Source organism: Physcomitrium patens, chromosome 11, assembly GCF_059467195.1.
Source record: "Physcomitrium patens ecotype Gransden chromosome 11, ASM5946719v1, whole genome shotgun sequence".
NCBI classification, from domain to species: domain Eukaryota; kingdom Viridiplantae; phylum Streptophyta; class Bryopsida; order Funariales; family Funariaceae; genus Physcomitrium; species Physcomitrium patens.
In genome coordinates this window covers 17,763,593-17,789,836 of record NC_143420.1, presented here as the reverse complement: position 1 = coordinate 17,789,836, position 26,244 = coordinate 17,763,593, and the positions used below count along the sequence as shown (strand labels likewise).

The 26,244-nt window shown below is 37.3% G+C and overlaps 3 protein-coding genes across 5 annotated transcripts; 2 read left to right on the top strand and 1 right to left on the bottom strand.

The window, feature by feature from the left end:
* Nucleotides 1-5,066: 5,066 nt before the first annotated feature.
* LOC112288192 (mitochondrial inner membrane protein OXA1) lies at nt 5,067-9,609 on the top strand. Of its 2 annotated transcripts, none has more exons than XM_024532135.3 (10): nt 5,067-5,429; nt 5,562-6,053; nt 6,617-6,707; nt 6,852-6,899; nt 7,505-7,563; nt 7,781-7,856; nt 8,101-8,232; nt 8,334-8,441; nt 8,754-8,808; nt 9,292-9,609. In XM_024532135.3, the coding sequence occupies exons 1-10, from the start codon at nt 5,368-5,370 to the stop codon at nt 9,426-9,428; spliced, it is 1,260 nt and encodes a 419-aa protein (XP_024387903.1). In that variant the 5' UTR covers nt 5,067-5,367; the 3' UTR covers nt 9,429-9,609. The 2 variants fall into 2 exon arrangements, with proteins under 2 accessions (XP_024387903.1, XP_090110617.1); XM_090254491.1 differs by having other exon boundaries at nt 5,143-5,429; nt 5,536-6,053.
* Nucleotides 9,610-10,708: 1,099 nt separating this feature from the next.
* Nucleotides 10,709-14,085, bottom strand: LOC112288166 (histone acetyltransferase TAP1). Of its 2 annotated transcripts, none has more exons than XM_024532056.3 (9): nt 13,798-14,085; nt 13,457-13,527; nt 12,889-12,971; nt 12,589-12,646; nt 12,146-12,338; nt 11,769-11,868; nt 11,461-11,579; nt 11,118-11,211; nt 10,709-10,927 (listed from the first exon to the last, which is right to left on the bottom strand). In XM_024532056.3, the coding sequence occupies exons 1-9, from the start codon at nt 13,975-13,977 to the stop codon at nt 10,848-10,850; spliced, it is 978 nt and encodes a 325-aa protein (XP_024387824.1). In that variant the 5' UTR covers nt 13,978-14,085; the 3' UTR covers nt 10,709-10,847. The 2 variants fall into 2 exon arrangements, with proteins under 2 accessions (XP_024387824.1, XP_024387825.1); XM_024532057.3 differs by having other exon boundaries at nt 11,461-11,573.
* A 1,275-nt stretch (nt 14,086-15,360) lies between these two features.
* On the top strand, nt 15,361-25,655 carry LOC112288754 (protein HASTY 1). Its single transcript, XM_024533281.3, has 22 exons — nt 15,361-15,945; nt 17,012-17,113; nt 17,290-17,433; nt 17,729-17,809; nt 18,015-18,084; nt 18,428-18,498; nt 18,771-18,934; nt 19,193-19,264; nt 19,415-19,661; nt 19,868-19,930; nt 20,241-20,465; nt 20,641-20,754; nt 21,217-21,343; nt 21,526-21,692; nt 21,892-21,999; nt 22,127-22,230; nt 22,461-22,803; nt 23,089-23,312; nt 23,586-24,113; nt 24,297-24,591; nt 24,961-25,144; nt 25,283-25,655. Exons 1-22 carry the CDS (start codon nt 15,829-15,831, stop codon nt 25,366-25,368), a joined length of 3,636 nt encoding a protein of 1,211 aa, XP_024389049.1. The 5' UTR covers nt 15,361-15,828; the 3' UTR covers nt 25,369-25,655.
* Nucleotides 25,656-26,244: the final 589 nt, after the last annotated feature.

Here is a 26,244-nt window from a genome sequence, read left to right as displayed (position 1 = left end):
ATAGATTATTTGTAAGACTCAATAAAAATCAAACCTCTAGCTATTAAAATGGCCACCTACTGCAAAGTATGAAGGCATTTGAAGATTGGTAATTAGCATAAATGAACTATCTTTAAGTTTATTTCAAAGAAATTAGGCTTGTTTTTATAGGATTTGAGAAGACTTAGCAATTGTTATTCAAAGTTAGGATTTATATCAATGACTTCATATTTATGCAATACAATTAAGGCTAGCACTTTTGGCTAATTTGTGCAATTGGTATCACATCCATAGTTCAAAAGTTGACAATGCTTAAATAATTAAGTATGCTAAGTGTATATAAAATTTTGTATTATTTTAACAATTCAATTGAGAGATATCTAATTTTTGGTACAACAAGGTATCAGAAGATGTATCACACACATACTTAGATACTCCTAGTTAAGAATATATATGGAGGCAAGAATGAAGCATTTTTCACTCTTATCAACACCTTTCTAGTCCTTAGTCTTATTTCAAGACTTTCTAATCTTCTTGTTTTTAGCAATAGCCATTCTAATTTAGTAATATATCATCTTTGAGTGACTTTCTAGTTCTTTTTAGTATCATAAGAATATATTGAGGATTTCATTTTTTGAAATTCATGTCCTTAATAGTTTTGATAAGAGTGCTAACTTATTATTTTATCTTTTTTTAAAAGTAAGTGGATTATTTTACTTCTATTATTATATTTTGAAGATTACAAACTATCAATTATTTAAAAAATAAATAAATAAATAAATAAATAAATAATACTAATTTTCTTCTCTTTTTGTGAAATTTTTTATTACAGGTTGCAAATTACCCTCTTATAATTTAACTTTTTGAATTTGTTTGAGTTGTCTATGAAAAAAAAGATTATAGATGCTACTCTCAACAAAAGTAAAAATAGATTTACAACTATTACAGATCTTCATGAGCTTGTCAATACTCTAAAATTGGAAATTTCATGTATTTTCAATATGAATCATGGAAGTACCATGCTTATGCCTATAGAAGAAGTTTAGAATTTGCAGCAAAAATTTGTGTAGTTGAAAGAAATAAGTAGATCAACCTCACAACCAAATCTAAAAAAAACCCTAAACCTCCACCAATTTCAAAGCTCTACAAAAAAAAAAAAAAAAAAAAAAAAAAAACTTGAAATCCAACTCGAATCCCTATCAACAGCCAATCCTCCTTCAAAAATGGAAGGCTGGTACCTGCCACTTGACACCCGGCAGTTATATATCCAGCATCCCTGATACCCATGTACATCCTCTGCATACAATATATGATACTATACCACTTATACTGTATGTTGGACGTTATATGGTCTCCGTTCCAGTACAATAAATGCCTACGTATTTAATTTGTACCAGATTGTATTAATATTGTATATACACCATATTCAATACCGCACCCATATGGTATCCATGTTGTATCCTGTATGTATTCAGAATATATCCATTTTACATATATATTGTATTTTGTATGTGGTAGCTCATATCAAAAATGATCGTATTATTATTATATATAGACCATATAATATTAGAATCTTGAATATTTTAGATTCTTTCTAGATGTTCGTAGGATACTAAAAAAATGCTAATTTGATGCTCCCAAGTTGCCTTCTACATGAAAATTTTTACTAGATTTTCTATTTTAAACTATATTTCCTCTACTGACACTTTTTTTTTGCCTTCATCTAACTATTCTAGACTAATCTCTACCTAAAAATTGCAATTTGGTATTTTCATTGCATCTTTTTGTCCTCAAACAACTTATGACTCAATTTAATGATTCACACCAATCTTGGAATAACCTTCTATAAAGATTACGTAAAAAATTTGAAGTCCAAATAAACATTGTACATCATTGATCAATCTTGATACAATCCACTCTAAGATGTTTTTTATTTTACTTTTATCTAAAAATATTTTATTAGAAAAAATGATATATTTCAAAAACTCTAATAATGATTGATAAAAGAGGTATTTTTCTAATTTAACATATAATCCATATTTATGTACTTTTTTTTTAATACAAGACATAGATGTTGTTTAAGTTCTTCCTCATTCTTTGAATTTATTAAATTTTCATGTAAATAGATGATTAAAAATTCATCTAAACACTTTCAAAGGTTAATATTTATTATATGTTAAAATATTATAAGAGCATTTATTAAATTAAAAAGCATCGTATTATATTTAAAATATCCATATCTTGTTTGAAATGTTGTCTTCTATTCAACTCTTTTTTTAATCCAAACAAGGTTTTAAGAATCTCACAAATTAATTTTAATGAAGACTTTTTGCTTGATCAAGTTTTTTTGATTATCCTAAAATCAAGAATAACAGATATTCATTCTTTTTAGTGATTTTGTTGAATTTCCAATAATTAATGCACATGCATAATATCCTATCTTTTTATTTTACAAACAATACAAGCTTTCAAATAAATAATTTAGAATATCATATGGCATTCTAAAATATATTTTTATCAAAATATTCTTCCAAAGCTATCTTTTTTATTAGTGAGGCTGTAGATTAGTCCATATGATAGTTTAGTTCTTTTTTTCAAATCTATAATGCAATCTATATATATTCAAATAGTATATCTATATTTTTCTTTTCATCTTTTAAATTTTGATATTAAAGTAAAATTTCTTGTATAATTTTTTTTATTAATTTCTTCATTAGAGTAGCATATATTATAAATGTGGCACCTTTCTTTAGTGCACATATAAAAGCCTTAGCTTTTTTTAAAAATAAAGATTGAGCTCGTTACTTTCTCTGAGATTTTTTCTTTGAATGTATTTTTGCAAATTTAAACTAATATCAAGGTTATACAATTTAAACTAAAGAATACTAATAAGAATAGGATTTGTTTGGAATTGAATCATACTACACATAATTTTTAATATTTGATCTCCTACAACCACTTCGAGTGGTTAGGTTTTTTTAATTTAATTCTTGATACACGTAACTACTCATCAATAATTTCCACCATTGCAAGATAAGTCTTTATTACATATACTAAATTATACTTAAATGCAACATATTTATCTATAAAATTAAACTCTAATATCCAAAAGAACTCTAATAAAAATCACATGCTTAGATACTTTAATATGTGTAAGAGATGTAAAACAAGATGTAGGGTCTAGAAATAATAAGAGACATTGTTTTTGGAGATTGAAAGTTAATTGTGTCCAATTGCATGGTTCCTATTATGATTGAAATTTTATATTTTTTAACTCCTCTATTTTTAAGTTTAAAGTTGTGCCATGTGCCTTAAATCTACTACTCTTATTTAATAGTATTTTTTTATAATTTATTCTTACATAATATAAATACAAGATTGTTTGTTCGTACTTCTCTTTCTTTGCTTTTGTAATAAGATGCTATAATTATTTGAAGAGTAATAAATATATATATTTTTTGAAAGATCTTTAAATAAAATGCTAAAATTACTTGGTTTTTTATTTGTTTAAGTACTATCATGCTTTTATTAAATATTTAATATATATATATATATACATGTATATATATATATATATATATATATATATGTATAAATATAAATCTTTTGTGATTAATAGAAATTATTTCTTCTACATTGCACAATTATTTGCAATAAGTAATTTTTTTTAAAAAAAAATTATATAAAAAAGGTAAATTTAGTAGATATAAATAAAATTTAAAACAAAAAATACAGATTTTTATGAGACTCTTAAACCCATTGCTAACTTAATTAGTTTTATGTGTAAACCAAAAATAAATTTTAGTCATAAATAGCATATTAATTTTAATAAAAAAATTATGTATTTATAATTTAAATACTTTTGAATATTATATATTTTTATCTTTCAAAATCTCATAAAAAATTATGATTTCTAAAACTATATATATATATATATATATATATATGTGCGTGTGTGTGTGTGTATGTGTGTAATTCTAAACTTCTTTAAAATTATCAATAATTATAAATTTTAAAAATAAAATAAAAATCATCAATAAATTCTTATAATTTTTCTCAAAAACTATTGATCTTAAAATCATTTTATACTCAAATTATTTTTTCCCAAGCAATTCTTAGTCTAATTATAAATTTTTGAGATCTTATGCTATTTTTCTAGGAATTTGAAGTTTGTGCTTATTTTATTCTTAATTCCATATTTTACTACCATTTCAAATTCCTACAACTCTTATCAATCTCTATCAATCTTAGAATTGGTCTTTGGCTATTTGTCATACTTTTTTAACAACTCTAAGTCTTATCTTAAATGCTACAAATACTTTTTACCACTTTGTATTAATCTTGGTATTATTTCCAACTCTTTAGAAAGTTATCACATGCTAAAATTTTAAAATGAATAAGTTTTATATAAAATGTTATATCAAACTCAAAAAACTATAAATTATAAAATTTAGTTAATTAAACCTTCTTATTTTATGACATATTGAACTCTAATTTCTTGATGCTATATGACACTTTAAGTCATATTAAAAATACCAAGCTATATTTTGATTGCCTTATAATAGTGTCACACTAGATTAAAAGATATAAACGTATATCACAAAAGATCTATTTAGTAGAAGAAGCCTATGTATAAAGAAGTTAAGTTTTAAATATAGATACCTATCATATATAATTGATTGATTACATCACTTGCTAACTAACAAATTATACAAGTATATGTACCCTTTTGTTTGAATTATAATTCATGAAGTATTATGAAACTTTTCAATCATTTTTTAAGATTATTTTCTTTATTTTTACACTTAATTTGCAGTTTATACTTACATACATACATATCTTTCTTTTACATAACTTAATGCAAAGTATTAAACCTTATGATTTATATTCAAATTATGATTTTCGAATTTTAAACCTTTCTTTTTTCTTTTTTCTTGGGTATTCTATCAGTTTGTACACAACCTTGGGTGTAGGGGGCGAAACTTAATTGACATGGTAAATGAGTGGGTGCAAATTCAAGTCCAATAGCAGTGTGGGGAATGAGTTCAGTGCAACGTCAGCCCTAATTTCAACTGCAGTTGTGAAGAGATGCTGTGCAGGAGGGCGAGAGTTGTAACTGGAATTTCATGCCAACAATGATTTGTGAAAGAGAGCTTTTCCGAGGGGGCCAAGTGTGGTACTTCGCACCCTCTAAATGTGAATGCTCGGAAACCTCGACGGTGTTTCGTCCTGGTTATTTCCATAGCAGCTCGTGCGGGCTGAGCTGGGCAAAGGAATGAGTTGGTTGTTGCTTCAAATCACCGAGTCATTTTCTAGCCTGACTTATTCATCTGTTGCTGGCACTGCTTACGATACATTTGCATTTAGGGTTTCGTTCCCTGCGTCGTCATGGCTTTCTTGGTGCGCAGAGTGCACCCCAAAGCATTGTTCACTCATCAGCTCATCGCCAGGTGAGTACTTTACGATGACCCGGTCTCACATTCCATGAACTTCCCTTCGCTCTCGATTTCTTTAATTTTCTAGCTTCTTACTCTGGATTCTGGCGCTCATCTTCAGAGCCATGACCCTTCTTCTGCCTGCAGTGGTGTTCGGTTTCACACTCAGAACCATTTACATGCGGAGCCTTCTTGCTTGAATTCCAATCTAGAGGAGGACGATGATGACAACGATACTGCCCCCATTTCAAGCCGACCATTCAGAAACTCCAATTTTGCAGCCGTGCCCTTGGGAGGTTTTGGATATTTGGCCGCTGCGAGTGGAATTCAATCTAGGGGCAGGTGTGGAATGAGGTCCTCTTTCGCGGCGGGATTTCTTCAGCATAGGAATGTGTGCTATGCAAGCACCGATGCTGTTGCTAGTAGCACTGAATTGCGGTTTGTTGAAGGAGAGACAGGGGATACTGTTCAAGCAGTTGCTGCTGGAGGAGTAGATCAGGTTGTTTCTGACCAAGTCCTTAGTGCGGGAACTTCGTCGTCGTTGGGTGAAGTAGCCGCCGCTGCAGCTGATTGTTCAGCCCCGACTGCCGCATTGCAGCATCTCATTGACTTCGTTCACACACAGGGAGGCCTGCCTTGGTACGTCTTACTCTTCATTGTGCTGTTCTTCTCTGCATGAAGGTCTCGCAAAAGCATAGTGGTAACGCTGGCAAGGATTTTAGGCGAATAATCTAAATCCTCAATCACTATTCCATAGTCACTTTCTGATGTTGTGAGAATATTGCAGGGTTTATGGTTGAGGGTTTAGGGTGAACTTCATATTTAGTTCTGAGACTTTCTGATACATGTACTAGGAGTGTTGGTCGAATCAAAGTGCGATCGTCGTGTATCTGGCCTGCCCACTGTGATATTAGAGGTGTATTGTGATTTCTAAGTGCTAAACCCTAAACCCTAAACCCGAAACCCTGATTCCAGGTTTGTGCTCAGTTTGTGTAGTCCTTATTTTAACCTCCCATCCACCTATGGGGATCAACAGGTGATAGTGACCCGTAATGTTTTTACTAATTTATGCATCTGCGAGAGCCGTATAATGCTAGGTCGTAGTTTGCGGAGTTTCGGTGAGTCATTACTATACTTAGACAGTTGATGCATTTGTGTGATGTTTTAAATGGGCAAGCCGTTTCGCAAACTTGTGGATGCAGGTGGTTGTCGATAGCTGCTACAACAGTGGGAATAAGAGTCATGGTGTTGCCCGTCCTTGTGTGGCAAATGAAAGCCACAGCTCGTCTGACGGTAAGGGCATGTTTTTGTTTCATCTGCTCTGTACTTACATCTTTGATGCTAGAACATCAGATCAGGATTAATAGGCCATTGTCCGTATGTTCCATGCCTATTTTTTACCCGATTGCGTGAATGATTCGCATGTTGGCTGTGCAGCTGATGAGGCCCGAGCTTGAACGCATTACCAACACTATTAAAGAGAGTGTGAGGTTTCCCCTTCATTTCTACTCTCGTATAGTGGTTGTTGTGCTTGTTAATTATGATCCCGAGAAAGTTGGAGTCGAAGGCGTTCAAATCCGCTTAATACTGGAAACTTTCTGTTGATTATAGCATATAACAACCGTATGACATTGTTAATTGAGATAAATTCTAGCAGGGTCTTGGATTTTATTATTAGAACTTGCTGCATGAAGATCTTTGCACAAATAAGTCAACATCTGATCTATCATCGAATAGTGTTCTTCACAAGAATAACCTTCGAACGAAAACTATTCAAATAACCTGTAATTTTCAATTCTGTTCGTGGTGGCAACCTCTTGTCGTGTGTTTTGTTTTGAATCCTATAACTAGGCTTTTATGTTTTGTCACTCTAAGACAGATTACGCTGTGACTTAGTATTGTAACTTAGTGAAGTTTGCTATACGTTTATTTTGCCGTATGGACAATAGTTTGTACAACGAGGTGGCGGCTTAAGTCGTGCTACTTGTTAATGCATAGTTGTGGAAATTACAGTAAGTCTCATCTTGAAGCAATCTAACAGATTGAAGATAGTATTTATGGATAATACTCATCTCTCTTTCTATTTGCAGGGTTACGATCCCAAGGTGACTGAAGTAAATCAGAAACGAATGAAGGAGCTATTTGCACAGTAATTCATAACCATGGTCCCTCTTAAATTATGCACAGTTTCATTCTTATTTGATGTGTGGGAAGACTAGCAGGAGCAATGAGCTTCTACGCAATTAGCCTTGCTCCGAAGTCATTAAATATCTTGAAAATCGAGTTATGGCCATGGTTCAAGGTTCGTCGCAAGTTAAATGCGTATAGCTCTATGTTTAATTATGCTTTATTGTGGCGTTTTGCAGACACAATACAAATCCGTTTATGCCGTTGATGGGAGCATTTGTTCAAGCTCCACTCTTTATCAGTTTTTTCTTTGCAGTAAGCTAACTTTATTGCTGTTTGATATCTAATTAATATTGGTGGTGGTGTTGGATTTATGTTGTTTTTGTTTGTTTCTATTTTCTACTTTTGTATTTATTTATTTGATCTCAGATTTTTCCTTGATGGAAAGTAGCAGTTGGGAACCTAGGTTAAAGATATTAGCTTGCTGGTAGATCAAATTTTGTCAGGTGCATTAGACGTATCTTGCGTGTTGACTTCCGCTTGCTGTTGATGGTTGCAGATACGCAATATGGCTGAAAGAGTCCCTTCATTCAAAGAGGGAGGTGCCTTGTGGTTTACTGATCTTACGACTGCTGATCCGTATTTTATCCTCCCCATAATGAGTGGTCTTTTCACACTTGCGACTATAGAGGTGATTCCTACCAACTTTTCACTAGATTATTTTGTGTTATAACTTGCATCCTTTCTGTCTCGTGACATGTATGCATGCTGATAACCAAATGTGAGCTGTAGCTGGGAGCCATGGATGGCATGCAAGGTCAACCTATGATAGGCAAGATGAAGATGTTTTTCAGGGGATTTGCAGTTCTTATAGTCCCATTAACAGCCTCGTTTCCCAAGGTAAGGAATCCCAAATCTTCTCGTATTTGACTATATTGGTTAATCTGCTTTTTTATACCAATCTGTTAGCAGAATGCCATCGCTTTAAACGTAATGAGTGAGTTTTATTTGTCTGTAAATTTGTGTTAGCTTTTCGATTGAAATATTAAAGAAGATTTCAAAGTTCGAACTTATCTTTTTGTTAACAAACCTTATTCTCTGTTTTACAATCCCACTATGCCTATCCTTTTTTGGTTGATATTGTTTAAACCTTTCTACGTCATTTATCCTCCTATCATTTTTGAATAGTGTGCATGTGATGTTGGTTTCCAGGCTCTCTTCTGTTACTGGCTCACCACAAATGTTTGCTCGTTAATCCAGACCACAGGTAATAATAAGGATTTCTTCCTCATTTAGGACTGTACATTGTTTTGTAGTGGACATGTTTCGTAGTATTGCATTTGGAAAATATACATGGTTCAGATTATTACTTGCAATAGTTGGCCGATTACGGGTGTTCGAGTGGAGGAAAGAGTGCTCTGTTCTTTTATGTTGAGAAACTCTGCTTATGGGCGCACAATCTTCTATCCACCCTGACGTCTTTTTTACCCTGTGAGTGAGGTTAAAATCTGTAGAAAGTAAAAATCTAAATGAAGTGGTCGGTTTCTGATATCTGCGGTATTTTCCCTGAAAACATTCGTTGTTTTTTTTTGTTGTTTCATTGTTTTTCATTAATGAAGTGTTACTCGTCTCCTTGTATTGGTGATTATATTTGCAGGAAAGTGCTTGCTAGGCAAATAGCCATGTTTCTCACTGGTGGTGTTTTTTAACAATGTTGTCTGAATCATTAACATCATGTCTATTTTGACAGTTCTGCGTCAACCAGCTGTTAAGCGGACTTTAGGCATTCCAGAGACGGCACACTTGGCTCCAGTGACACCCGCAGCTGTGGCATCTAGTGTAACCCTGAATAGTCCCCCAAAAAGGGGAAAGAAGTCCAAGCGGTAGTACTTTCACGTTTTACTAGGGGGTGCTGTTTACGATAAGGATCTCTATTTTACACATGAACAGGTTATTTGTCAAATGCAATTTTGGTACTTTCATATAGAAAACCTTTCATTTTTCATATTTATCGATGTGAATCCATTTATTCATATAACTTTAAGCAATATGACTCCATTTACGTGACTATTACGTGAAAAGTGAAAAACAATTGCAGTATAAGTCGGAGTTTATTGGAAATGCATGTTTTTTGTATTGTTTACACATGAAGTCTAAGATGAAAACACTTTGAAATTTAGGTTTCAGGTGTATCTTAACGTCAAGGGAATTTTAATTGTGATCACCTGAAATTAAGACTGGTTTATGGCAAAATAGTACTCTTCATGGAAAGCGGATTAATCAAGTGTGTTTTGATATTTTACTGAAGACATCATTGAATGCCAATAGAATTTAAGTTACATATTAGAAATCATTATTGGAGGCAATAAAGTGAGGAAAATCAAAGGAGCATTACTTATTGTAGAAAAATAGTTATCAAAATAGGGGATTTGAATGCTTGTGATGCAAGTAGGAACGAAATGAGGAACAAAATTGTTGTCATGACTTTGAAGGAGATTGGGTACAGAACAATTACAGCTGAAGTCCCACACAACGAGGCCTATTTCCCAGAGAAGAATGCCACATATACTAAAAATTTGTTTGTAGTTGAAGGATTTTATGCAGAGTGAGGATCACAAAGAGCTTTTACAGTGTCCAGTACTACATTAGAGGATATGTACAATATTTTGCATTTTCTATTGGTTGTGGTGTGAGAATTTGTAGTGACTTCAGAAGAATATCAGCTGTATTGATTAGAAAACGAAATCGCTTTCTAACGCATGACATGGTAACGCATGATATAGCAGCTGCTGATTTTGGAGGAAGTGTCAAATTTGCTTGCAATCGAGGAAAATATTAGCAAGTTGAGGGCCAGATTTTGTGAAAAGCTCAAGTTATTCTTTGGTGTACGTCAAGGAGCTAGTTTTTTGTTTCAATTTTGGGTGTCATTTGATATTTGAAGCTACTACAGGAGTTTTGTTTTCGATTTAGGATTGTATAAAAAAGATGGGTCACACCTATCATTAAATTGTTGTTTGAAGCTCAATGATACCTTCCATCCCATCTTCATACATGTTGATTATAATCATGAGACCTGTCCAAGCAAAAGAAAGTGTATCTTGCATTCTACTTTCATTTGAAGCTTTCTAAAACCCATGCCAACTCTGCGTGAACCATGAGGCTATGAGTTAAGAATGAGTTATCCATATTGGATTAAAATGTACATATGAAACAATTTGTTGGCTCTTGAACTAGGCTCAGCTTTCTTGCCTGCTCTAGAGCTGCATCGTGCTATTCAAATGTTTCTACATGATGCTGCTGACTGCATCAGTACCGTGGGTACCAAAACATACCCTTGATACCGTCAGGATCTGCTTCAAAGCCAAGTCCCTTATAGAAGTCCACCACTGCAACAACCATACCATTATAGTCAGGTTGAAGCTCAATCACGCATTATTAGAAGCCGAAACACTCCCAGATGAATGATGTTAAGATAAAATTGATGTTGAAACATACAACCTTGGATTTAGAGTAGTCACCAGCAATTGAGTCAAGTAAATTCAGTATCCCTCATACGAACGATTTGTGCCTAATTACCTTGTGCGTCGGCGAAGAGTGTGATGTTGCCGATATCCCTTCTTAACAAAGCCCGGATCATCTGCTCCACTAAAGCCTTACCTAAGCCTTGCCCCTGCAAATATCAAGGTGAGGCATGCAGAAGTAAGTCCAATGCAGCAGGATAATGTAAAATTTGAGCTCTTGAATCCACCAGAATAAGCAACTGCTACTACATTTACGAGCTTCAACAGATGCAAACTCTTACTATCTTCAGGCGAAATTCTTTAAAAATCATTAATTGGTAATATCTGTACATTTAAATATATTCACAAAAAATGGACACTGGATTTAAAGCATAAAACCAGCTTCAGAAGCAGACTACCTGATATAATGGATCTACAAGCACGTCCCAAATGGTAGCATTGAAGGCGTGGTCAGATGTAGCCCGGGCCATGCCAATAAGTTCTCGCTTCTCTACAACGGGATCTTCACCATCTGTTCCTTCCATCATAGTCCATAATTCAAGGAAGAGTATGAATCGTCATGTTGAATACATTTAAAATAAATAAAATAAAATAAAAAGCGACTTTGCAAGTGAAAGTGCGGATTAAAGAACACATGGCTTCAAGGTCTACATGGACAATAATAACAAGGATGTACAACAAAACGAGGTTCGAGTTAGAAGGTTACCTGTAGATGGGACTTGTTTGTACAAGTGAAGGGAAGCTACCATATAGCTGTTCCTTAAGGCTGCTGCAACCTTTGAAGGCGGTCTCTTTGGCCATCCAACCTATAACCCAAGTTTCAAGATTAATAACTCAGTGATGCTCTAAGGATACTTAATGATCAGGATGGTACAAGATTTTCTTCGAAGTATTTTCCACAACAGTAAACATGTATGACAAACGAAAATGAGAACACAAGCAAAGGACAATTGAAATGCACCAACACAGCATCCACTAATTGTGGAACTGGTTAGAGCTAGAGTCAACTCAGACATGTCCTCTACAACTGCTACACATATACAATGAATAGAAAGCAGAATACACCATTAGATTAGAGTCTACCTTGTCACATAGAATCTCAAGTTCATACACATCGACCTCCACACCTGACGCAAAAACGATCTTCTCAACAGTTCCATCGTCGTGGACTTTCTCCACCAACACAACCTCCCGTTCGTCTTCCAATTCCACGTCCTCCTTAAATCCAATCTCTGTGGTGTCGATTACTGCCGTTGGACTATTGTTCAATCCAAAACTGCGGCAGTATGTAGAAACACATGAGATACGAAGGTGTAACCGCAGGCAGTACTTCAAATTAGACACAATAAAACTATCAAGACCTAATATGAAAGAGCTGCTAGATATACATCTGATCATGCAGATGAATGATAATAAGTTGAATTCACTTGTATGAGATTCTTCTCCACAGTACTATTCGGCTCATTAAAGATGTCGCAGTTGGATCCAAAACAAAGAACTTCTCGGACGCCTGTAGTATGACTTACCCTGATCTAATGGAATCCCACAGACTTCTTGCTTGTACATCTCGTCTTTCCAACTGAACTGCATGACTGGGCCCACATTCCTCGTCAATAACCTTAAAGCGTAGATGCAATGCCAAGACTCGAAAACATGATTGTTTATCTTCAGCACTCATCTCCTGAAATTTGATTCTCATTGAATAGTTCGCGAGGGAAGACCAAATTTTTTTAAATATGTATACTCAAGCCCATTGAATATTATCTACTTCAAAAACAGAACAGCACTCTAGAATGCATCACTCGCGAGCAGGAAAATTAGTAAACCTGACATAGGAGAGTCATTTCTGGGAAATTTATAACTCGCTGTAAGAATCGTTTTTCTTGCTCCAATACGATATTCATCGGACCTGCACAAAAGAAGCACATTTGAGTACAATGCTGACAATAATATTCCTCCTGTCAAGTCTATAGGCACCAAAGCACCAGCATACCGTACATCAATGACCTCCCCGCAAATTGACTTGAGGGAGAGTTTTAACACACGGAATGAAAACAGCGAACTACAAAAACATCATTTAACAAGAAAAAGAAAACAAATAAATAAACCACGGAAATTACGCGCTACTCACGAAGGGAAAAGCCACCGCACACATAATATTGAAGAAGAAAAGTAATGTTACATTGCGCATTATAGAAGAAGAGTGTGGTTATAGCGGTGAATTTGACTGGTTGTGGACAAATACAGAAATTTTAATTTTGGTTCATTATCTTTAACATCTATCTTTCAAGTGAAAAGTACAGAGACTCGCCAAGACTAATTCAGAAGCAACATAATGCCGGAAGGCAATTGTCAGAAAAAACGAAAATAAATAAGAGCACATTTCTACCTTACCTGTCTAAATTCAGAGCATGACCATCAAGAAGCTTCAGGAACCCTGCTTGCGCTTGTACTACCATGTTTCTCTGCAAAAGTCAAAAGTCATCGGGGTGCAAGTGATGAAATAAATAAATTCACGTTCCAAAATAGGACGCACAAGGCTCCTTGGATAAACCAGTAACCCACGACATCAAGAGCCAAGGCATGTGAATAAGCTCCACTTCCAACAACTACTCCAACGCTTTTGGAGCTACCACGCCTCCGAAAGCTTCAGCTCCCCAAACAAACCTTCGAGTTGGCGCTCCGGCAGAGAAACCAACTGAGAAACCTTAGCAACCAACCAAAGAAGAGCATACCTTCCCGTTTCCTCTAACAATCTCCACGCGGGCAAACAGCGGAGCGTTGCGAAGTACGCTGAAAGGCGCAATTGAGGAAGCAGAAGAGGAGGAGTGGGGTTTCCCTGAAGAGTAGACACAATTAAGCTTCCTGCACCGCAAAGGGGCGACGGCACACGGGGGTGCCAAGGCAGAGGCCATGAAAACGACGCAGGAGAGGATCAAGGATTCCACGCCCCCGATGCAAATGCAGCAGCAGAAAGGAATGGAGGAAGAGGAAGAAGAAGAGGGAGTGAGGGAGGCGCAAACGCGGCAACCCCACACACACAGCCCCACAACCCAGTGAAGAAGAAGAAGAAGAATTAGAACATTCATCCTCATCTGCTTTACATCTATCCACCTCTTCATCCCATTCGGGCCCCTGCTTCATCCTCTCTCGGTTTCGCTTGCTCTCTCTGAGCTTCTTCATCCTCGTTACATGACATAGAATCTACCAAACCCTATTTCAAAACTGTGGATTATTTTGTCGTCTCCTCTGCCTCGCATTCCTTTCAGCCAGGCAATATAAGCCCGTATTTTCCAAACTTATCTGATGTCATCCAACAATATCCCATCACTCCTGGGATCATTTGCACTCCCTACATTTGCAATCGAAACTCATTCGAAACTACATTGATATAAAAGACTACGGCTTAAAGTGTTATTGTTGAAATAGCTATTGAATTAAACTCACAATTAGTTTTAAAAAGCACACTTTGGAAACTCATTTAAGAGCTTTCTTTCACCAAACAATTACATTTATATTTGTCGTTCCTTTAAATATAAGCATGAAATCAGGAACGAATTGGGTGCCACGTCTTTTAATACTATTTTGAATAAGTAACGAGGTTTTGTAACTTGTATTCATCAAATAAAATCGGTATCATTCGACTTTATTAATTATAATTTTTTAAATTTAATACGAATTTACTTTAAAAGGAAGTTAAAGATAAAAATGAATATAAAAAAAAACCCCTTGAAAAAGTTTGCTATTTTTGAAACCAAATCCACAAAATGAATAACATTCATTGTAATCAAATTTATTTCTCTATATATATATATATATATATATATATACATATAAATAAGGGAATGTTATATAGACACAGATTTTTACTATATCAACCTACACATGATGAAAAATAAATGTGTACACCCAGGTTCTTTTACTAAACCAACCTACATGTGGTTGGTTTTCATTGGTTTTGGATCCAGTAGTGGAAAAATGAATCTAGAGTTTTTTTTTTTTTTTTTTTTTCTTTTTCTTTTTCTTTTTCTTTTTCTTCCCAATGGTTAGGATGGGTGGGTGAATTTAGTAAAAATTAGGATATATTTAAAATTCCCCCATATATATATATATATATATATATATAGATATATATTCTCCTTAATATTTTATGCAATGGATGTGGATAGAGAACAAAAAGATGGAGGACTGGAATGGTGGAGGAGGCGGGGGATTATTAAATGTATTACTAATATTAGTAGAGATACGACAAGTGTGACCAAGGTCACCTGCTAGAATGGGCCAAACCAAGGGGGCACAGACCAGGAGGAGGAGGAGAGGAGAGGAGGAGGGAGCCTCGACGCAAAGGAAGGGAAGGGGAGAAGGGAAGGGGGGAAGGGAAGGGGGGAAGGGGGAGAGAGGTTTCAAGGCCCCCATGACCACCATCGTCGCCATCGCCGTCTTCTCCACCTTCGCCTCTCAATAGACCCTCTCTCTCTTTCTTTCCCTCGTTCCCTCATTCCCTCCCACTTAGGTTAGTTGCGCTCATGAAGGCTGTGGATCGTTGCTCCTTCGAACCCCTACCAGTTTGATTTCACGAATCAATTGGTGCTGCTGTCCTGATTGAGTAATTCTTGAGGTGTAGGGATTGGAATGATTGCCTCGTGCGCAGGAGTGCATCGCATGCTTTTGCAGAACCGTGGTTGTAGAGGTTCAAGACGGCGATGATTGGAGAGAAGTGGAAGTTCAGTTGAGGCACTGAAGAGGTCGAGGATTGAGCGCATGCGATGGAGAATCAGGGGACTGCATTGCAAGTGGACACGGCCGTGCAGGCCGTTCTGGCTGCTTTGGATTGGAAGTCCTCTCCGGATTCAAGACAACACGCCACTGCGTACCTTGAATCGGTGCGTTTTCTTGATCATGGTGTGGTGGATTGCTTATCGATGATTAGGAAATCCTAGGTCTTCTCGTTCAGATGCATGGTACTGGTGATTATCAATCAATTGAGTAGTGCTGTGCATTGAGTTGAGACCTCAGAGTGTGTAGTTTCCGAGGTCAGGTGCTGAATTGTACCAATTTCGCCGTCTCTGTTTTCCGTGGCGTACTGTAGTGATTTTCTGCGATCAGTTGTCCTGAGTTTAGGTTTCCGTGGCCTGCGAGACACTGTGGTCAATGGACCGGTCTGTCTGATATATCGGGTATTAAGAGCTGCACTTCTTGTGTACGCCCAGGGTCTTTTCACTGAGTACTAAATTCACGTTGTAGTCGTGTGCCATATGGTCTTGGTGTGTAAAGAAAAGACTTGGTCGATCTGGTATTGCTGTTCAATACAGAATTGTATAATTCGTGCTTTTCGGGTTGTCGTTGGAGTCTGCTACGAGCTTAGGCTTCTTCGCATTTTCTATAATTTCTGTTTGTATACACTCGTGTTTTTATGCAAGTGGGAAATTCGAGAGCATGACGTTGATTACGAATGAATTTTGCCGTTTTTTCACTGAGCTTGTAGCGAATCGCAAATGTAAAGCGCGAGCTGATTTGAATCACCCCAATCTTTAGAATCTTCAGCTAGGATACCGACCTTGTAGTTTGGATCCTAATTTACTTTATTTATATCCTTCTAGATTCGCGTTTCATAATCAAGAATGGTCGAGCGATTAAGTAGGGGTAATTTATTGCATTCGTCATCTCAATTATGCTTGAAAAGGCAGTACTATTGTGGATCGCCCAGACGCTGTTATTAATTTCTCGAGTAGCTTAATTGGTGGGACTTTCTGTGCAGGAGTGCAATTTCTAATTATTGATTTACATATTCTCTTCTTATTTTGTCTTGAATAGGAGCAGATATTTTTGACAAATAGGTGTATTGTCAATATTATTGTCCACTATGGTCTCTGTATGACTGTATTTGAGAAAGATGATAAATGTAATGCAGCGATGTTCATCATGTTCCTACTTCATTGCTGTATGCAGTTGAAAGCTGGCGAAGTTCATGTATTAGCTACCGTTGCTTTTGCTTTGGTCAAACCCGATCGGACTTCTGAAGTCCGTCTTGTCGGTTTGAAGTTGCTTCAGGTAAACAGAAAATGCTCACTTGGTTAACATGCGGAGGTTTTTTGCGAATTTGACACCCATCTGGTTTTAGAAGCAAGGAAGCTATTTAAATCGAAGAAACTAGCACATTAAATGCGTACGATTAGTTTCGTTGGAAGTGTCTTGAACTAAACACAATGGATCTGTTTTCTGCACAGCATTTGATACGGATGCGTTGGGAGAGTTTGAATGTTGATGAGAGGCAACAAATGGTGTCTATGGCAGTCAACTTGTTACAAGAAAGCGCAAAGCCTAATGAACCTTGGGTTCTTAAGAGTCAAGTTTCGGCTCTCATGGCTGAGGTGGGCTATTTCGTGAAACATCTGTTCTTTATAACGTTCTTTGCAACCCCGCTAATTCTGAATGAATTTTAATTTCTCATTACTTGGTTATTAGACCTTTTAATGTTAATGTTGCAATTCCAGTTAGATAAATTAAACTTTCTGAACGAACCCACCTTTTATATAACTGAGTTTCTTGGTGTTATTATAATTGACGAGAGGTTCGCAGCGCCATGCTCAGTAATTATTTCTTTCTTTTGCTTGAAATGATGGAGGCAATTTCTCGTTGCTAAGGGATATACTTATTCTCTGACAGGTAGCTCGAAGAGAAGGGCCACCATTGTGGAAAGATATGCTCCCTGCTTTGTATGCTATGGGCAGCATCAGTGCTCTTCATGTAATTCCTCTATATTTTGGGGTTCATGGTTCCACCTTAGTTTATAAAAGTAAAGCTATATTGTTTTGCCGAGACACAGTTACTTTCTTGCTCTGTATAGACTTTTCACGTCTTGATCGCGTATTTTGCCATGTGTTTGCACGTAATTGATGAGTTCTACTCAGGGTTGAGTAAATTTCATCTTATCTAACTTGGAGTTTGGCAGGCAGAATTAGTCGCGACGTTCTTTCGTTGGCTTCCCGAGGATGTTACTATTCATAATGAAGATTTAGATGGTATGAAACCCTCTGTTCACTTGTTTGGTAGCTCACCAGTTTCAGGACAGTTGACAAGCAGTCCATGGAATTCTAAGCAGTAGACAGTGATTGTAACCATGCACCATAATCCTCGAAAAAAATCATTAAAGATACATATATATTTTCTCGTCCTTAAACTGCCTCAGCATGAGTATATTTTGAACAAAAAGTCGGTGAGAGATACTTCTTAGTTTCTTCCCACAAGGGCTCTCATCAACAGTTTCTTACTAATGCTGTGTCATCTCGCGTCATGTATTGTAGAGGTTATCTCGTGACTTACCGTTCATATACCCTAATGTCCGAATGCTTGCATTAACCCCAGGAGAGCGTCGAAGGCAATTGCTACAAGGTCTTTCTCAGACGTTGCCAGAAACCTTACCATTTCTGTTCAAGGTTAGTGGTGATCTGAATAGGAAGCTTACGTTAAACAAAGTTATATTGTGACACTTCTTTCAGCATGCAGTTATTTTAGTGTCGGTTACATTCAAGTCATCGTTAACTCCATGAATCACAGTGCTTATACTTGTTACAGATGTTGTTTGTTTGTGTTATTTACTAACTAATTGGCCTCTTTTCTGTAATCGTTCTGTTCTGGGCGATCATGGTTCTTGCTATATAATTTGTGTATGGTATATGATTTACATACAAGGCATGTTGCCTTTCAGCTTCTAGATCATCACTTTGGAACAGCTATGGCAGCGGCAAAGCAAAATCAGATGGAGTCTGTAGCACAACATGCTGCAGCTGTGACTGCAGCCTTGAATGCTGTAGTTGCATATGCGGAGTGGGCTCCTGTGGTTTCACTCGCTAATCATGGGCTCATCAAAGCGTGAGTCTCTACCTGTTGGTTGTTCTGCTTTAAACCTTATCCTTCAATGTAATGTACATTATGTTGCAGCAATCGTCATAATCGTGTGAAGGTTTAAGGTTTAGGGTTTAGGTTACCTTCAGGACGCGCTCATAGCATGTCTAGAAAGCATTTCTTGATCAAGAAAGTGCTCATCGGTAAAAGGGTTCAGTCATTTATAGATGGCTCGTGCACAGTGATGACAAAATATTTCTCTTGAATTGTTGACATTTGTTGCAGATGTGGTTTCTTGCTGAGTGCTGCGGAGTTCCGCTTAAGTGCTTGCGAGGTATTCAAGCTTCTGGCAGGAAGGTATGGTGACCACTAAGCCTGAGAGGAATATTCATCAATCAATGATTTTTCTTCTTTTTAAAATTTTATCTTGTTTCTTTTTGATCTTCGGTTTCCTTGTTTTGGAACAGGACGTTGTGATACCTGACTATTCCGCGGTCCATATTGCAGGCGTAGGCCACTTGATGAATCAGCTGGAAATTACAATGTTGTCATGGAGGGTGTTTTTGACACCCTTTGCAATGCTTCAAAAGCATATTTCTTTGAGCTTAATAAGCTTGCAGCTTCTGGTGAGGAAAAGGATGACGATTTTGAGCGATTTGGTGAATGCCTGTGTGAAGCGATGGTGGCTTTGGGCTTGCAAAATCTTCATTGCATTGCTCGAAATGATTCAAAAGTTACTGATTTTCTTCATCAGGTTAGCTGCGTTTGTGTATACTGTTAGGAAACTGCTGATTTTGTTTTTTTTGGTTAGATGTCTTGCCCTGGACCTTTCTCTGAATTAAGTCGTTTCATGTTTTGTGATATTTAGTGGAGCATTGAAAGCTGTGTTCGTTGAAGTTTTGGTGTTCAACTGGTTTGATTACATTTGCTCTTTGCTTATGTCTACTTGTTTGTGTGCAGATGCTTTGCTTCCTTCAACATCCTAAGCTTGCTTTACATTCTCTAGCCTTACCTCTTTGGGCGGTACTTAGACTATCCATTCCACTTCTACAGTCGAGTTTGTTTTGTTCTAATTGTTTGTAGTTTATAGGATGCATATAACTGAAGGGAGATTATCAGGTAATAACTGTGTGATTGTTGAATTGGATATGTAGTTTTTGTTGTTATGTGAAAATTTTGCCTCAGTGTAGTTCAAACTAGGCATCAATGTGAAGTGCCTGTAAGAGCTTTTGTGATGGTATCAGTTATTTGACTGTGTGCGGGTAAGTGGTGAGGTTGTCGATACCTTGAAAAAGCTGGTTTACTTAAGCATCAGAAATCATTTTTCTTTCAGACATTGCTTCGGGAGTCGTCCTTGGCTATGAGTACCACAGATCATCAAGGGCTCACTGAAAAGGAAAAGGAGAAGCGAAGTCATGCAGTTCATATCTCTCCGGACTTTTGTGCTTTACTATTAGACATTGCATTTCAACGGCTATTGATTAAAGATGGTGGAGATGAAAGCTGGGTTCAAGAGTTTTCGAGTGCTAGTGACTTCAGCCAGTTCCGGAGTCGACTCGTATAAGACTGCACCTTGAAGTTGCCTTCGTTGTTATCGATTGCTTTCGTTTATCTCCTTTAATGTTTTGAAAAATTTGAGAATTTTCCCAGGTTTGCTCCAATGGTTCATTTACAACCTTTGCAAATCCTATGCAATTTCACATTCTTACCATCCTTTCTGACTCGAAATGTAGGTTGAGGTCGTTCGTCATGTTGCATCTCAGCAACCTGTTCTAGCAGCCTCCAAAGTTGCCGGTCGCCTCCAGGTTGCTTTTAGCAGTTCAACCTTCGAATCGGTATCTAGCAAGGTATGATTAAGAACCAAGCAGTTCTATTGTAAGTTGGCTAGTGAATCTACGAGACCATATTTGTATTGGCTGGTTTTGCGTGTTTGTGTGGATTTGCATCTTATTTCTGAATGCCTCATTGTGCACTGTCGTTTATCTTTGTATGCTTGTGAATAACCACTCTTAATTACTTGATTGTGTAGTGTGTCATCACTCCAAGTTTATGTAGATAGTCACCTGCTTGTTGCTTGCTAGGCAACAGATTCTGACGAGCGTCGACTCTGAACAATTTTGTTCATGTTGCGAACTTGTTGTAATTGTTATGAGCATAATCTATAGCCCTGGTTCAGACACACTCATAAACACACACACAGATACACACAGACATGCATGCACAGGCAGGGTATACATATTTAGTCTATGTTACAAGTGTCAGTCGTAACTTTTTCTACTCCACAAAGCTTTTGGGTTTTGGTTTTGTAGGAAGTTACGACTCTTGAGACCACCCAATCCTTTCTTGAGAACATCATGAACGGAATACAAGAGAAGACCATGGCAGCTGCCTTGGCCATCAGTGCATCTCCTAATGAACTCAAAACCCTTCTTGAAGGTGAGTTTTTTCCGGTTGTTCCTCATTTCTTTGTCGGATGGTTTGATTTATTACATTTGTCAATGTTCGGGTTCTTTTTTTCTTTCTTTTTCTTCTTCTTTTCTCCTTTCCCTCTACCCGGAAAATCACTTTTCAAATCACTTCTCAAAGTACCATGAACGCTGATAATCTGTTCTTTCCAGGTATCTTGCAACTCTTGTTGACAGTGAAATGGGAAGGACCTATACTGGTTGAGCTTCACACGCGTCATTTCGATGCCATGGGTCCTTACTTCAAGCATGCCTCAGCTGCCATTCCTGTTGTTGTGGAAAAGCTCTTCGAGCTTTTGACATCTTTGTCTCCGTCCAGAGTGAGTGATTTCGTTCTGAAAAAGTATATTTCGCTTTTACAAGAGATATACCAGTATCTTTCTTATATTTCATTGTTGTGAACGCATGTTGGCATGCTATCTGTACTGGCAATTGAGATTCTGGCACCTGCGAAGATGTTCATGATATTGAAGTTTATTTTTATTTGTATTTTTGCATTTTTTATATTTTTTTCCACAGGAATATGGGGATACTGAGAAAGATACTATGAGAGCTCGACTTCAAGTGTGTACCTCCTTCCTACGACTAGCAAGGGCAGGGGATGCAGCCATGTTGCCGTACATGCAGGTATCTTTTTCAGCTGAGCAGTAAGCTGAATGAAATTAATGCGCAGCTTCTGTGGTAGATTAAATTCTTGTAAGTTCCTTGTACAATTCATTGTGAATCCACTTACTTGCTCTCATCAAATGAACAGGGTATTGCTGAAAGAATGACAACATTACATAGTCAAGGACGTATGGTGCGATCAGAGCTAAATCTTTTAGGCGAGTCACTATTAATCGTTGGATCCGCTGCAGGGTAATATCGTCACTGTTTTGTGTAATTCTGTCGTATCTTCTTTGATTTCTTGATTAAAATTTCTCTACTTCTGCAATCTAGTAATTTCTTAGCCTTCTTATATCATTGTGCAACTAGATAAGTACACACACACACACACACACACATATATATATATATATATATATATATATATATATATAATTTTTTTCGTTTTCAATTTTCGTTGTTAACTTCATTTACTTGCGCAGGAGTGAGCAGCAGTTGCAGGTCTTAGGCTGGCTCTTTGGGCCTATGCAGCAGCAATGGATCCAACCTGCTTGGCAAGACAAGTACTTGGCTAACCCTGCATGTCTTGTTCGACTTCTTATTCAAGATTCGAGCATTGCTGATGCGCACGAGGAAATGTGGTCGATGTACCATACAGTGACTTTCTTCGAACGAGCACTTCGGAGGTGTACGAGTCCTGTTGGTAAAGCCTCCAGTGATCCATCAGCTACTGCTGACTATGTTGATATAGATGGTGCAGTCACGCCGACCACTGGTCATGCCATGATCCCACATTTAACATGGATGGTGTCGCCTCTTTTGAAGGTATGTGGAAAGTGAATTCTGTGTTTTATTGAACTCAAACTCTTCTTCGAGTCAAGGGCAGTGGAAATATTTTCAAGGGTATTTCACCAGTTATACCTTCTATTTTTGGGCTTTACATGCACCATGTTCATAATACTTAACAAATTATAAACACATGACAAGAAATCAATTGCGACAACTGTACGGTAAGGAATTCATGACTTGGAATTAAGTCCAGCTGCTGCACTCTATAAGAACTAGGATTAATTGTTTTTCCTAACAGTTTTTGCCTTCGTATCGGTTCAGCTCTTAAGGTGCATGCATGCATTGTGGTCCCCATCAGTGGTAACAAGCTTACCTCTTCACGTGCAAGGAGCCTTGGTAATGACTGAATCTGAGCAAGCCGCTCTCCTTGGAGAGCTGGCACCATCTAGGGGAAGTGCTGTCACAGGAGCTGACTCTGGAAGCAACATTGAACACAACAAAGTAAAAGAAATTAGGACGTGGTTAAAAGGTGTCCGCGATGCTGGGTATGACTTCTGACCATGTTGAACGTTTGATTTAATGAGTGAAATAGACTGAAAAGTAAGTTATTGAACGTGTAATCAACAATTCAATATAAAGGTCTCCATGAAGTCATGCTTGGAAAAGATAGTTTGACAATATCTCCTATTTAGTCCTGTTGTAACGGATTTGTTGTCCTCTAATAAAACCAGACATAGACACGAAGTTACTGCCATGATAGGCTCTGAATTCTTTCCCTGGAGTAAGCTTGTTTTTCTTCTGAACCGATTTGCTCACAGGTATAACATTTTAGGACTCGCTGCTATCCGGGTTGGAGAAGGTTTTTTCGTTGAAGTAGATGGACGATCTGCGGCTCTGGCAACTGCGTTGCTTGAGAATATTGAACATATGGAGCTTCATCACACTCGTCAGCTCCTTCATCTGGTCGTGATTCCGCTGGTGAAAGTTTGCCCCGCTGCTTTGTGGGATCCATGGTTGAGGTTGCTCTTACCACCAGTTCTCATCCATTGCCATCGGGTACTGACAACAGCTTGGACTAGCCTAATCAGAGAGGGGTCAGTGAAAATCCCTAGTAATCGGTCTGTAGGTTCAGATATCAACTATCAGAGCTCTATGCAGCAGATAAAGTCAGAGGTCATAAAAGAGAAGCTCTTAAGGGATTTGACGCGAGAGACTTGTCAGTTGCTCTCCACCGCAGCTTCTCCAGCACTGAATCGTACAACTCAACAGGATACATCCGAAGGGGATGGCGGGGGGATGGATGTCGCAGGGTTGCAGCAGTTAAATACAGGGAACAGTCTGATCTGGTGAGTGATAGTTTATTTCACTTCTACTCGACGCAATTTCCAGAATTAAGGTGCATGTTGCAAATTCTTTGAACCTATTTAAATAGAATGTAACACTTTATTAGTTGATGAGAGTTTTTTATGCAAGTTGATAGTATGTAAAGTCTCATATGTGGTACTCATTGAGCCTGTTTTACATTATAGGTTTTTACTGCAGCTTGGAGAGGCAGCGACAGCTGCTCTTCATGTGGGAATCGATGCTCTGGAGTGGCCAGACAGTGAGTCTGTCCACAAGGCTCTTGTTTTCTGTGCTGCTGTTACAAATGTGGCTGCATTGGCCAGTGATTCTCAGCTGCAGGAGGTGGTTGCAAAGGACATGTTTAGTTCTGCTATTCGTGCGCTCATGTTGGAGAGCAATGCATCTGCACAGTCCGAGCTTGTAGGGCTACTTCGCGATATTTACTTGCGAATTGGCTCTCGCCTCTCAACTCCTCGTCAGGTAAATTATGGACAGTGATCAATTGGGAACTAATTTGTGATATTTGAGCTGACTGCTTGAAGTTTTGATATGTAGCTAGATATTATCTAAGACAATCAGGGAGGAAATTGGGGGTTCCAGGGATACTGTAGTGTGCTCGCAATTGGTGTTGTAATTGAGTAATTGGTTCCTTCGCCTGGAGAATACTTTTTGAATTGAGGCATCTTCTAAAACTCATCAAAGGCTCTTATATGCGAGGTTGAGGAAAGCTCCAATTTGGTTTACATAGTGCCCAATTGTATTCCCGAGCTTTGACCACCCAAAGTTATGGCTTCCATGATTGTATGAAAGATTTGTGCTGAGATTGGTCCTGTATGCATCGTGTAACAGGTCCTTTTGGCTCTCCCTTCGATAACCCCAGACAGCTTGTCAACCTTTGAATCTGCATTATATAAAAGTGCGAGTGCTAAGGAACAGCGGCAGCTTATCAAGAATTTTTTGCTCTCTGCTGGAGGAGACCAGCTTAAGGCCCTCCTACCTCAGAAGAATACAAATGTCATTACTAACGTCACAAGTAAGAATCTGTTCGTTTTTCCATTCCAGTACGCAAGTTGGATTGACGAAGAATCTTGTTAATGTCTATGGAATATAATTTAGAAGGTTTTGTTCAATCGAGTTAGTCTTTTAATAAATTTCCTTGTTATGTGACCAGATCCTGCTCCAAGGCGTTTTTCAGAGCGAGCATCCCATCGTGATCGGGAAGAGTTTGGCAACATCGGATTGGCAGCTATCATCTGAGTTTGAACACCTGCCTCAGACAAAAAGTTCCATCTTTCACCCTGCTAAAAGAACCAAAACCTGCATGAATAAAGTGCGGCTAGGTCGTATTCATATTGACGTACGGAGTATGTTCTTCTAGAGTTCCGACATAAACCCTCAAAGCTTTTTGACTCGGAAGATTAAGGGATTTACACGTAATAGTTCGCTGCTTGGTAGGAGTGGCAAGTTCACTAGTTGGCCATTGTATGGCTACAAACTATCACTTGAGTTTTGTTCCCGGATAATGGATTTTTAGTTCACATGTAGATTTCTGATTTGTGCCTGGAATTTGTCTCAGTTGTGGAAAAAACCAATAGCTGTGTTTTATTCGTATTTGTGTGGTTGGACCATTGTTCTGCGTGTCTGTAAACATAACCTAGATATCGGACGGAAACTGCAACTGCAAGGTAATATAAAGACAACCTTCAAAACAAGTATGAATTGCTCATTTTTCACCTCTACATTAACCACTAATAATTCTCTAGGACCTGCACCTATTGAACTACCCATCTACTAAACCACACAGAATGTGGCGGGGTTGACGAAGCAACTCGACTCTTTCTACAATACATTCTGCACAACTTGATCGGTCTTTATGCTTTTTCTTTATCCAAAATTCACTATTTTTTTTATTTTTTATAAATGTATACAAAATTATCAAGCATTTCACATATGTTTTTTTTTCCCCGATTTTGCAGAACAGGTACCCAGCTGAGAAGGATGGATGATGGCAACCAATTGTTGGGTTGTCATAAAAATAGGGTGGTGCTAATGCTATCTACCACAACTTATTCTTATTAATTTTTATTTTTTTATTAGATTAATTTATTATATATATATATATATATATATATA

What these genes read in the sequence shown, in the direction of transcription:
- LOC112288754 (XM_024533281.3), top strand. Translation starts at nt 15,829, where the DNA reads ATGGAGAATCAGGGGACTGCATTGCAAGTGGACACGGCCGTGCAGGCC. An exon ending in TCGGTTTGAAGTTGCTTCAG is followed by an intron (nt 17,114 to 17,289) that starts GTAAACAGAAAA and finishes TTTTCTGCACAG; the next exon opens with CATTTGATACGGATGCGTTG. An exon ending in ACTCAAAACCCTTCTTGAAG is followed by an intron (nt 21,344 to 21,525) that starts GTGAGTTTTTTC and finishes TGTTCTTTCCAG; the next exon opens with GTATCTTGCAACTCTTGTTG.
- LOC112288166 (XM_024532056.3), bottom strand. Translation starts at nt 13,977, where the DNA reads ATGGCCTCTGCCTTGGCACCCCCGTGTGCCGTCGCCCCTTTGCGGTGC. An exon ending in TGGGATTCCATTAGATCAGG is followed by an intron (nt 12,339 to 12,588) that starts GTAAGTCATACT and finishes ATACTGCCGCAG; the next exon opens with TTTTGGATTGAACAATAGTC. An exon ending in TTGTAGATCCATTATATCAG is followed by an intron (nt 11,212 to 11,460) that starts GTAGTCTGCTTC and finishes TGATATTTGCAG; the next exon opens with GGGCAAGGCTTAGGTAAGGC.
- LOC112288192 (XM_024532135.3), top strand. Translation starts at nt 5,368, where the DNA reads ATGGCTTTCTTGGTGCGCAGAGTGCACCCCAAAGCATTGTTCACTCAT. An exon ending in TCACACTTGCGACTATAGAG is followed by an intron (nt 8,233 to 8,333) that starts GTGATTCCTACC and finishes TGTGAGCTGTAG; the next exon opens with CTGGGAGCCATGGATGGCAT. An exon ending in TAACAGCCTCGTTTCCCAAG is followed by an intron (nt 8,442 to 8,753) that starts GTAAGGAATCCC and finishes GTTGGTTTCCAG; the next exon opens with GCTCTCTTCTGTTACTGGCT.